General features: G+C 41.4%; 1 protein-coding gene across 2 annotated transcripts in view; it reads left to right on the top strand.

The window, feature by feature from the left end:
- Positions 1 to 304: 304 nt before the first annotated feature.
- PREX2 (phosphatidylinositol-3,4,5-trisphosphate dependent Rac exchange factor 2) overlaps positions 305 to 13,333 on the top strand; it is a 139,799-nt gene continuing 126,770 nt past the window's right edge. Inside the window, exon 1 of one of the 2 annotated variants that reach the window (XM_060775438.2) lies at positions 305 to 1,040. In XM_060775438.2, coding sequence (XP_060631421.2) covers positions 900 to 1,040 — 141 coding nt within the window. In that variant the 5' untranslated portion in view covers positions 305 to 899. The remainder of the gene's footprint in view (positions 1,041 to 13,333) is intronic. The other variant, XM_060775439.2, reaches the window with a different exon arrangement.

The following is a 13,333-nucleotide window of genomic DNA, read 5'->3' as shown; positions in this document are numbered from 1 at the left end:
TCTGATCCGAACTGGCTTCGAACTCATGACCTCTCAGTCAGTAGTGATTTAATGCAGCTGGCTTCTTACTAGCTGTGCCACAATATAATTACATACTAGTAACTAGTTACAAAATAGTAACTAGATATGTATTTGTCTACAGCATCAACTTTTCTATTTAGGCTCATGGGATTTATGTAATACTTGTGTGAGGTGGGTGGGAATCCGTGGGCTGGAGGCACGACCTGTGGCTGCCTGTTCAATACAAAGCATAATAAACTCTTGAGTCAGAAACTCAGCAGTGGAGCTCGTTTGGGACCTTTGGAAAGCCGCCGCAGCCTCTCAACTGGGAGATCTCCAATTAGCCCCGAACAAAACTCCCAAAGCTCCCCAGCTTGTGTGTGAAACAAGCCCTTGTTGGCACGCACCCCTTTTCCCAAGGTTGAGCTTCCTTTGCTTTTTCCTGAGAGTTGGCGCAGGAGGCGAGGAGGGAGAGAAGGGGGCCGGAGTCGCAGCCAGACAAAGCTTTTGATTAATGGCCAAGCGGTGCTGCTGCTGCTGCTGCTGCCTCCGCGGCTGCGCCTCCTCCAAGGCTCCCAAGCCCTCGGACGCACAAAGGGAGCAAGGAGCCGGGGGCCACTCACTTCCTACGGCCCGGGGGCCTCTTCCTTCCTCGAAAGAGGACATTTTCAGGGCTGCGGGAAAGGAAGGAAGACCGAACAACTCTTCCCACTTCTTCGCAAGTTTGGGAGCGCCTGAGAAAGAGAAAGAGAGAGCCACTGAATAGGAGAGAGGCACAGAGAGGTTGTTCGTGTTGTTGCCTTCTTTTTCCTTTCCTTTTTTGTGGAATTTCCCTTTCTGGCTAAGAAGGAGCGGAGGAAAAAAGTAGGGAAAGTGCATTTTTTGGGGAGTGGGCAACCATGACCGAAGAAAGCAAAGGGGAAGGGAAAGGAGAAAGTGGGAAAGACTTGGAGAAGCATCTTCGCCTCCGAGTGTGCGTTTTGAATGAGCTGCTGAAGACGGAGCGGGACTATGTGGGCACCTTGGAGTTTTTGGTCTCGGTGAGTTTGGACCTCTCTTACTCTCTTCCCCTCCTCAAATGATGCTTCGGCTTTGTGTCATCGCCTCAGGCGCCTTTTCCTATCCCTTTGGATATCAACAGCCCTCCTTCTCTCCCTTTCTTTCACTCCTCCCCCCAAGTTTGCCAGCAAAGTCGAGGAAGCCAGAGGAGGGCGACTCAAATGATCAAGGGTCAGGAGAATAAGCCCTATGAGGAGCGGCTTAAAGAGCTGGGCATGTTTAGCCTGAAGAAGAGAAGGCTGAGAGGAGACATGATGAGGGCCATGTATAAATATCTGAGGGGAAAGCATAGAGAGGAGGGAGCAAGCTTCTTTTCTGCTGCTCTGGAGATTAGGACACAGAACAATGGCTTCAAACTACAGGAAAGGAGATTCAACCTGAACATGAGGAAGAACTTCCTAACTAGGTTGTTGGGCTATATGGCCATGTTCTAGTGGCATTCTCTCCTGACTTTTCACCTGCATCTATGGCAAGCATCCTTAGAGGTTGTGAGGACCTCACAACCTCTGAGGATGCTTGCCATAGATGCAGGCGAAACATCAGGAGAGAATGTCTCTAGAACATGGTCATATAGCCTGAAAAAACCTACAACAACGCAATGATTCCAGCCATGAAAGCCTTTGACAACTTCCTAACTGTGAGAGCTGTTCAGCAGTGGAATTCTCTGCCCTGAATTGTGGTGGAGGCTCCTTCTTTGGAGGCTTTTAAGCAGAAACTGGATGGCCATCTGTCGGGGGGTGCTTTGAATGTAATTTTCCTGCTTCCTGGGAGGGGGTTGGACTGGATGGCCCACGAGGTCTCTTCCAACACTATGATTCTAAGACAGAGTTTCTCAATCTTCCTAATGCCACAACTTCTTAATACTGTTTCTCATGTTGTGGTAACCCCCAACCATAGAATTATTTAAGTTGCTACTTCACAACTATAATTCTGATACTGTTACAAATCATAATGATATGCAGAATCTATTTTCATTCCCTGGACCAAATATGGCACAAATACCCTATATGCCCACATTTGAATACTGGTGGGGTTGGAGGGCAGTTGATTTTGTCATTTGGGAGTTGTAGTTGCTGGAATTTATAGTTCACCTACAATCAGAGAGCATTCTGAATTCCACCAGCAATGGAATTGAACCAAACTTGGCACACAGAACTCCCATGACAAACAGAAAATACCAGGAGAGTTTGGTGGGCATTGATGTTGAGTTTTGGAGTTGTAGTTCACCTACATCCAGAGAGCATTGTGGACTCAAACAATGATGGATCCGGACCAAACTTGGTACGACTACTCAATATGACCAAGTGTGAACACTGGTGGAGTTTGGGGAAAATAGACCTTGACATATGAGAGTTGAAGTTGCTGGGATTTCTAGTTCACCTACAATCAAAGAGCATTCTCAACCCTACCAATGATAGAATTGAGCTGAACTTCCCAAACATGAACAACAGAAAATACTGTGTGTTCTCTTGGTCTTTGGTGGCCCCTCTGACACCCCCCAGCGACCCCCCCCAAGGGTCCTGACCCCCAGGTTGTGAAACAGTGTTCTAAGCCTTTGGGGACCATTGTGCGACTCTTGGGAAACACAGTCTCCAGAGTCCAGGGAGGATTTATACTACATGGAGAACATGTTCAAGTCAATCAAGGGAAGAGGAGTCTTGTTTTACTTTTGCCTTTGGACTTTCCCCCATGTTTTTGGACTTTTTGTCTTGTTTTTGTGTGGCCTCATCTTCCCTTGGTTGACTTCAGTATGTTCTTGTCTTGCAACCATGCCGAAGCTTTACAAATCCAGTGAACAAATCTCTTTTAAATCTCCGCTTCCTTGAAAACTCCAATGTCAGGTGACTTTTCTGGGCACACATATTTGAAAAGTAGTGAATGAAATGTTCTAAGTTTAGGTCCATTTGGCTGATGGGACTTTTTTGGAAGTGGAAGAAGGGATTAAACACTGGAATCTTGAATCACTCTGTATTTACTATCTTCCTTGAAAGAGGGTATGGGGGGGGGGGGGCAGAAAGGAGGGAATTGCGCAAGGGTGGAGATGCTTGATCTACATCAGCTGTTTAGTATTAAAGCCACATGTAACTTTTACCTCTTCTCTTCCCTTGACTCTGCTGCCATCCAACATCTGCCTATTCAAAGTCTTGTTTTGGTAATAGATAGATGATTAAAAGAAAGTTGGCTTGTATCCCATTCTCATCATGCTTAAAAGAAGACCTACTCAAATCAATGGACTTAATTCAATCACGATTAAGCCTACATCCTTCCAGCCCTGTGACTTGCTTACAACATGCATTCTAGCCACCCCACTATAGCAATTGATTTGCCTGTCTATCTGTGTGCATATGCACATGCCCTCAAGTTGCCTGTTGACTCATGGTAGCTCCAGAGGTAATTTTTTCTCGTTCCTTCCTCTCAATACAACTTAAAGCATCTGGGATTCATTGGCAATCTCCTACCCAAGCATTAACTAGGAATAATTCTGCTTAACCTCCAAGATCAGATGGGATCTGGTGCCTCTAAGTCAGGCAAGGGGAAACTTCAGCCCTCCAAGTATTTTGGATTTCAACTCCCACAATTCCTATTAGCCTCAGGGTCCTTCCTTTTCAGCCACTGTTGAGGGGGAAAAGGAAAGGGCCTGAGGCTGTTTGGAGTTGTGGGAGTTGAATTCCAATAATAATAATAACAATAGTAATTTTCTAGACCACCCTCTCCCAAAGGGACTCAGGGTGGTTTACACACAGAGACAGGCAAACATTCAATGCCTTAAAAATACAAACATCAGGAGTAATACAAAATAATGCACAATAATAACAGTAAACTTATAATAATAAAAATTAAAAAATTAAATTGAAATGGGGACTAGGTAGTAGTAAACCAGTTAGATAATAAACTAGGACACGAATACACATTAAACATATATAATTTAAAGCAGTTGTAAATGAATTGCATTTATGATGGCTAACACATGTGTTTGTTAAAAATGTATCATAGCTGTCATATCTCCCTCTTGGAATTTAAGATCGTTGAGGGAGGTCCTGCCCTCTTCGCAAGTGCGTTTGGTGGGGAAGAGGGACAGGGCCTTCTTGGTGGTGGCCTTCCGCTTGTGGAATGCTCTTCCTAACAAAATTAGGTCAGCTTCATCCCTCCTCTCTTTTAGAAAGCAGCTCAAAACATGGTTTTGGGACAAGGATGTTGGACAGTAGGTTTGGCAGTATTCACAATGCTTGAACTCTGACAATGTCAGGTTTGGGCTGAGTTGTCGGTTGCTAAATCAGATTTAGACTTGGCTATATGATGAATAATAATGTTTTAACATATTTTAATCAATGTATTTTAATCTAATGCTTTTTCTCTTGTATAATGCTGTTGTAAATGTGTTTGTATGTTGTCGGCATTGAATTACTACTGTTGTAAACCGCCCTGAGTCCCTCTTCAGGGGTTGAGAAGGATGGGGTAGAAATGTTGGAAATAATAAATAAATAAATTTAGTGCAAATGGGCTCGCCAGTGTTCTGGTGGAGTAGTATCTTAGTTCTCCTCCTCTCCACATGCTGAAGTGCATGAATGTGTTTTCAAAAGTTTCTTAAAGGAGAGGAGGGTAGAGGGCACTTTTATTTCTTTAGGGAGGGAGTTCCAGAGATGGGGAGCGATCATGGGGAAGGCCCCCCTCTCTTGTTCCCACCAGTCGAGCTTGAGAAGGGGGCGGGACTGAAAGCAGGGTCTCACTCAATGATCTTAAATGCCCTATATAAGGAGATGTGATTGGACAAATAACTTGGACTCAAACTGTTTAGGGCTTTATAGGTAAGGACCAGCACGTTGTATTTAGCCTGGAAGCAGACTGGCAAACAGGGGAGCTGCCGCAGCAGAGGAGTCGTCTTTTCACGATACGGTGCTCCAGTTAACAATCTAGCCACCGATCTATGCACTAATTGCAGCTTCCAAACTATCTTCAAAGGTAGCCCCACGTAGATAGTGTTGCAGTAGTTCAAATGGGATGTGACTAAGGTGTGGACTACCATGGCCAAGTCTGGCGTCTCAAGTCCAAAACACCTTGAGGGCCGAGGTTTGCCCATGCCTGCTCTAGGGTATTTAGGTCCCTCACAATTAATTTCCTAGACATTAACATGACAGAAGAAACCTGTGCATGTAAACACTTGCATTTTCCTTCTAAGAGGAAACTGTGAAGGAAGATCTTTCTTTGTTGGATGATAACACAAACATCACTGCACTATCTCCCAAACTTATTTTCACATTTGTCAGCAGGATCACTTAAGCAGTTTTTGGTATAAACAAAGCTCAAGTTGTCTGCTTAATTTTTTTTTAGAGTGCCTGTCATAATAGCCCTCACATTTTTTCCTCGCATTCCCCCACCCCCATCCTGTCTGAAAGGGAAATCTTTCAAAGAGCAAACTTCCTGCTTAGTTTTCAGAGAGATGTGAACTTTCTGCTTATTATCATGCAGGAGAACATTCTCAGCTCGGCTTTTTGGCAGGAATGAAGGCAATGATGCTGAAATAAAATATGATTTATAGAGAAGCCTCACAGGGATTGCTAATCTCTATGTAATTATGAACAAATACACAAAGAGTGCATTATTTGGTCTTTATGATTTAATTGTAATCTGCTGTTTTGACATTTACCTTTTGTTTTAAATAAACACCAACTTTACATCTCTTTGGCTTCCTATTGGCAATGGAATAGAGAAAATTATATTTAGAAGCTATGAAGATTTGATATATGTGGAGAAAGTGAAGTTTCCACAAGTATGCAAGGCCTGTTTGTTCCAATGGTTTTGTCTTGTTTAGGGGCAGGACCGGAATGTTCTGCCTATTAGCTTCTTTTGGAAGACATCACAGTTTGGTGACAGCAATAGTTGTTATGTAGGAAGTACCCAGGTTCAATAAAAAATAAAAGTAGCAAGAAATGTGAAAGATCTCTACTAGAAATCCTGTGGTGCCTTTGTAATCATAACAACCCACAAATCCAGTATTGTCTGCTCCAAGAATGGTGAACCCATCCTCCTCCAGAAATTGTTGGACGACTTTCTCATGAAATGCTGGCAATAATTGGAGTTTATTAGGTTCAAAACATTTTGAGGGCCACTTCCCCATTTGTAGACGATCCTCGATTTGATTGACAACATAAACCAGTTAGAGCATTAAGATCGGCTGAGGAGGTCGTGCATTAAGATCAGCTGAGGAGGTCCTGCTTTCGGTCCCACCACCTTTGTAGGTGTGACTGGTGGGGACGAGAAACAGGGCCTTCTCGGTTGTACCGCCTTGGCTATGAAACTCCCTTCCTAGTGAGATCAGGTCAGCCCCTCCCTCCTCATGTTCAGAAAATTACTCAAATGTGGCTTTTAAAGCAAGCATTTGGAGAGTAAGATGAAGCAGCTAAGATGAAGCAGCCAAAGATGTGGTGGACTGCCACATCCTTATGCAGAAAGGATAGGGGAAGAAGTCACACAGCAGCTGAGAGCCCTCTGGAGCGCTCTCAGCCACCGTGTGTCATGCCCTCCTCCCGGAAAAATATCGAGTGGACAGCCCAAATATTGGGGAGGAGGATCGGGACAGTCGCTACATGTCTCGTTTTCCTCCCAGCATAAGGATGGGTCAAGCAGCCCCGCCCTTATGGCCAGGAGGACAACTTATGGATGATCCTATCCCACCTCCTTCCAGCCTTGCCCTCCCCCTCCTGATTCCGACCCACCCAGTGTGTGTCTGGCTGTTCTCCCTCCTGGCCCGGCCCACAATGTGGCCTGAAGGCAAAAAAGTTTGCCCATGACTGTTTTATAGTTTACTGGTTTTAATCTCATTATATGCTATTTTAGTTATGTGTTGTACTTTATAGTCTGTGAGGCATTGAATTTTGTCATTTACTTTGTTGTGAACTGCTTTGAGCTCCCCCAGAGGTTGAGAAAAGCAGTATATAAATGAAATTAATAAATAATAAACAATAAACATCTTACCTGATGATTGAGGATGCATTTACACTAGAATTAATGCAGTTTGACGCCACTTTAACAACCAAGGTGCAATTTTATGGAATCATGGTAATTTTACAATTTCTCTAGTTCCTCTCTACCAAAGAATGTTGGCACTTCACTACATATCCATAGTGTGCCATAGAATTGAGTCATGGCAGTTAAAAGTGGTGTCAAACTGCACCGATTCTACAGCATAGATGCACCCTGAGTCTTTAGAATTCATTTCTCAGATAAAATTAGTTAAAGTAAAATCTGTAAAAGAATAGAACTCTTTTACACTGAGACCTCATATGATGTTTTTGAGGTCACTAGCAAGAACGAGGTTTACATTGAAAATTAAATTTGAAATTAAATTCAGCTGCACTGAAACGACATCTTGTGAATAATGTAAAAGGGTAGAAAAACTGGAAGCTCATAGTTCAGGGCCTCTTCACCCTCAGTTTCAACCCTCTTCCATCCCCCATTAGCTCTCAGGTCAAATCTTCTTCCCTCCACAGAAAAGTTCAGCAACCAACAAACAAGCTAGCAACATGGGACAGTCTGTTGCTATGACTAGAAAAAAATGAGCTGCCTCTTCCTTATCAATTAGCCTTAACAACAACACTGCTTGTTTATCTTGAACGAGAGTGTTTATGCTTGTTCAGTTTACACCAGGCGATCCTAGGTGTATGTGAAGGGCAGAGGAGAGAGGGGTCAAGCCCTTGCTGAATGCTTGGGTTCTTGCTCTGTTACTTGATTACATTTCCATCAAACTGAACTTTGGAAAGCTCTACTTTCTGCTGACCTCTTTGGCGATGCTGATGATTTGAATGTTCTGAAATACATTAATGTTGTGCATAAGAAATGTGATTTGAAGTAAATAGTTCAAAGTTTAATCCTCTCCTTGACCAAGTTGACATGCACCTTGCTAAGAATAAGCTCTGCTCCATAGCATACAGGATACTGCATCCTACCTATATGCGATGCTAGTACAGGCAGTCCCTGAGTTGCAAACATCTGACTCACATCTGACTCATAGTTAAGAACAGGGTGAGACAAAAGGAAGTGAAAAAATCTATCCTTAGGAAGGGAAATTCATTCCTAAAAGACTTATCATGGGGAAAAGATGTCTCAACTGAAGCTTTCCCACCAATTCTTGTTTCCACAACAAATCACATTTTTCAAAATCCAATTCTCACAGGGTCAGAAAGTGAGGTGAAATGTTCTGAATAGGGGGCACGGACAGCAAAATAAACACCACAGGGGTGTTAACCCTTCCTTATGCAATCCAAAGCTTATGTATATGTATTTGGCTGGAGTTCACTTAAAAAAATGTACCTGTTCCAACTTACATACAAATTCAGTTTAAGAACAAGCCTACAGAACCTTATCCATTAACTTGTGGACTGCCTGTAGTTGCTAACTCGTGTTAAAGGGTTGAGCATTCAATAGGCAGTGGAATTTTTATGCATATTTAGCAATAGATGAACCCTATTATAAACATCCATAGCTCTGTGGAAGTGGGATGTTGCCTTTGGAAAATAAGATTTTTTAAATGTTCTTTGGATTATTGGTCATCAGCTACACCCAAGAAACCTCATTTTCCCTAAATATTGTTCAGTGCAAAATACGACATACTGTCTATGACTACAAGCAGAAAAGCATTTCAGTTCTTCAGACCAATCTTCAAAATCCCTTGGAACTGTCAGTAAAGCCCAGATAGAAATGTGTCAGCTGCTTTTTGTTACTGACTTAGACATCAAAATTGAAGAGTTCAGCAAGTTTTCTGAGTTGTGTGTGGTGTCCAAATTTATTATTATTATTATTATTATTTATTTATTTACAGTTCTTATATTCCGCCCTTCTCACCCTGCAGGGGACTCAGGGCGGATTACAGTAAACACATATATGGCAAACATTCAATGCCAGTTTGACAAACAACATTTAACACACAAATACACTGAGGCTATTTAACTTTTTTCTGGCCGCCAGGGGAGCTGCTGCTTTTCATCATCCATCAACGACACCGATGAAGTTCTTCCGCATTCCACATTCCCCGTTAAATTAGTTAAATTTAGCCTCCCACACAAGGTGGTACCTTATTTTCCTACTTGACAGATGCAACTGTCTTTCGGGTTGCAAAGGTCGACAACGGGCTACACAGTGGCTGGACACCCACTCCAGCCTGGGCTGGCTTCGAACTCATGACCTTTTGGTCAGAGTGATCTTAATGCAGCTGACACTCAGCCAGCTGCGCCACAATCCCGGTGCAAATCAAGATTTATGGAAAAGTTTAGTGGAAGTAGTAACCAACCAACTGGTTTGCTGCCATAGCTGAAGAGGTGTACTATAGAAAAGATGACTAAAAGCCAGAATTAGAAAAAAATATGAGTATTATTGAGGGGGGTTCTAACAGCAATCAGTTATGCTGCTATCTGCTAGTTGGATACTTCCCGAAATAAGGAAAACACAAAGGTGAGAAACTTTCTCTTGATATGTATTTGCACCACTCATTTATTTTCTGGAAGGAAGGAAAACAAGCTGTCTTTCCCTACTTTTGCATACCTGCAAAGAGAAGGATTGCCACAAACATTCATACCTAGGACACTTACTCATCAGTAGATTCATTGACTTGGGCCATTTCTTGAGTTGTCATTTTGAAGAACTCCAACCTTGTTGCAGAACACCTCATTTACTGGATGTTATTATTTCAGTGTAGAAGAAAAGTCACACTTAAACAAACATAGGTTTCAGCTAGTCATCCTCAGCAGTACAGTGCCTTGCATAAGTATTCCTTCCCCAGTTCAATGTTTTGCATATTTTGTTGTGTTGCAAGGTAGAATTGAAATTGATTCAATTGGCATTGTTACCACTGGATGTAGACAAGATATTCAGTGCTGTGAAGGTGCAAACTATTTTTACTGAAGGGCCGGTGGCACAGTGGGTTGAACTGCTGAGTTGCTGAACTTGTTGACCAAAAGGTTGCAGGTTCAAATCCGGCTGTTAGCCTCAGCTTCTGCCAACTTAGCAGTTTGAAACATGCAAATGTGAGTATATCAATAGGTACCGCTTCGGCGGGAATGTAACGGAACTCCATGCCATCATGTCGGCCACATGACCTTGGAGGTGTCTATGGACAATTCCGGCTCTTCAGCTTAGAAATGGAGATGAGCTCCAACCCCAGAGTCGGACATGACTGGACTGGACTTAATGTCAGGGGAAAAACTTTACCTTTACCTAAAATTAAGTAAACAAAACCAAACTGGCATTCTGTGGTTTCATAAGTGTTCTTTCCTCTTTGCTGTGATAAACCTAAATATGTATCACAGTGCTGCAATCCACTATCTGAAAAACTCACAATGGTAGTTGAATGTAGCTTGCTTGTGTGCCATTCCAGTGATAGATGATCTCAAATTAAAAACATCTGTTTTTGGAACACCCCACAGTTTGCTTTGGTCTTCATGAAGACCAAGGAACTAGCAAAGCATGTCTAGGTGCTCAAGTTAATCTCTTTTCTTTCTACCCTAATTTCAGAAAATTGTTTCAGGTATAAATCTGTACTTGTTGGCAATAATAGACTGGGCTTAATCCTGACAGGGCAGAGGTCAACTCTTGGTCAGTTGAAAGACAAATCAGTGAAAAGGGACTCCATCTAGGCTAAAGACAGAGGTTTAGAATTTATGTGCAGTCTTGATTTGCCCTGGATTTCAACAGTTGCCAGAAGTGCATTTACAGCAGTGTTTTTCAAATTCTGCTCCTTCAAGTGTTTTCGACTTCAACTCCCATAATTCCTAACAGCTGGTAAACTGGCTGGGATTTCTGGGAGCTGAAGTCCAAAACACTTGGAGGAGCAGAGTTTGAGAAGTACTGATTTACAGTATCAAAACCAACCTGTTCCTAGGGACATTTGGTTTGTTCACAGCGTTATATGCCTTATCTACCTCACATTTAGATTATTTTTTATGTGCTCTATGTAATGCTTCCCTAGAAAAAATGTTTGGAAAGTTCACCATGTTTAAAGAACTGCAGCCAGATTTTTAATAAAGGTTTATTTATTATTATTTATTTGCAGCATTTTTATCCCACTCTTTTCAGCCCAAAGGCGACTCAGGGCGGCGTACAGATTGGCAACAATTAGATGCCATAAACATACATAGATTGGTTGTAGGAAGCCCACAGATTCCTTTTGCAATGTCTCAGCTGGATACACAGTTCAAATGCTGCTGATGTAAAGGTGTATAACCTTATATAGCCTGTATCCAATTGTCTGAAGGACTGCATCTTCTCATTCAAGCCATCTTAAGTTCTAAGGAGAGAAGCTTCTCTCAATTCTACCACCCTTACAGGCATATTTATTGAGCATACAAGGGAGGGCCTTATTCCTGGCTGTTCTCAAACTCTGGCCCGTGTGGATAGACTGTAGAATTAATGTAGTTTGACACCATTTTACTGCCATGGCCCAAGGCTGTGAGATCATGGGACTTCTGGTTTGGTGAGGAGCCAGCACCCACTGGGCAGAGCCGGCTTTGATTCTATAGACAGTTTAATCTTCTTTTAAACAGAACTTTAGCTACATGTGTTTTTGCTTGTATTTCTTTTCATATTGTAAACCCCTTGAGCTCCAGGTTTGAGGAAAAAGTGGAATGTAACTAAATGATGGATGGATCGACAGATAGATGGAGCCAAATCAAGGTCAAATCCAGCTTCCTGTCAGAGGAACTATGCCCATATGGAATCCAGCTCTTCCTTTGGTATCTGCTTTACTTTATGTTGATCACACAACTTTGCCTCCTTTCTTGTTTATCCATTTGCATATACCGTACATTATCAAACGTCTTCCTTAGAGGGGAAATTATTATTTCAGTTGTGTCTCATCTCTGATTATGGGATTTGGATAATGCACTTACCTGGATTTAATCACCATTATATATTGATTCTCTAGATTGCAAATGGTCTTTTGCAACTGACTCATTATGGGCAAGTTTTTCAAGTAGATTGTGCTGTAACACAACTATGTCAAAAGACATAATATACCGGAGGTAATTAAAGCTCTTCAAAGCAGTTAATTACTTACTCTGAAAAGCTGAAAGCATGAAAAACATTGACATACTCCCAGTCCCTAGACCTAATAAACAGGAAATAAAAACAAAGTAAACATTGAACTCTTAGCTTTAAATGCTGAAAACACTTGGAGAGAATTAAAAACTGTATCTCTAGTATGTATCTGAAGTTTAGTTGATAAGATTTCACATCAGCTGGCAATAGTTCTAAAGGAGTAGCTGCATTAGTATGCTTAAAAATAAAAGATTCTTGTGTCATCTTGAAGACTAACACATACATCAAATGTCATCTTTCATTGGGACACACAAAGAGTAAACAGATTGATAGAGATAAGGAAAGAGAAACAAGAGTCCAAATGCTATTTAAATTTCATGGCAGCCCTCTATTTATGATTTGTTTTCTGTAGGACAAACATACAAGAGTTGATAAGCATTGGAAGTAGATAGTTACAAAAACACTAGCTGGTTCTAATTATTGCATTTTTGCAATAGCCAAGGCATATTATCATGGTATTTTAACAAGGAATAATACTGCCAGTTTATAGTACTGTATAAGTATAGTGTACTTTAATATTATAGTTATTTCATTATGACTTCATTATTTAGGGATAGGAATGACCTTCTGCATTCTACTGCATTTGTGCTAAACAGTGATTCTTAAGGACAAAAATCTGGTTCGCGAGCCTTCTTCCTCTTTATTTTATTTTATTTTATTTTATTTTATTTTATTTTATGCTATTTCCATTCCTTACACACCACCTGCTACTCCTTCCCTGTTGCTGACCATGGCATATGTTATGTCTCAGAAAGTAGAGCTGATGTGGTCTATCCAATACAATTTTCTGAATCAGCATCCCAAACTGAATCTAAAGTTGACCAAAAACTGATTCAAAACCCTTTTTATTACTAATGTTAGATTGGTCTCTGGTCAAGTAGTCCCTGGTCAAAGTGGTCCCTAGTCAAAAAATGTTGGGAACCAAACCAAAATAATTATTTTAGCTGCTCTTGAGTAAGCATTAGTTGTTTAAAAATGCAATTAACAACCATGGTCATTCACAAATGGAGGCCTTAGAACTGTGATTGTTACTAATTATTATAAATAACTTTTAAAACTATGGGGAAAGCTAAATTGCAGATCAAATCTGAGGATAATTATAGAGACTTATTTGGCTACATCTGTGCACCTTTTGTCCAGATCTTTTCAGATTTTCTGGAACCAATCAAAAACAGCATTATAACAAACC

Source organism: Anolis sagrei, chromosome 4, assembly GCF_037176765.1.
Source record: "Anolis sagrei isolate rAnoSag1 chromosome 4, rAnoSag1.mat, whole genome shotgun sequence".
In the NCBI taxonomy this organism is placed as follows: Eukaryota; Metazoa; Chordata; class Lepidosauria; order Squamata; family Dactyloidae; genus Anolis; species Anolis sagrei.
Note: the sequence above shows the minus strand (reverse complement) of the source record. Positions and strands in the feature narration are given on the sequence as shown.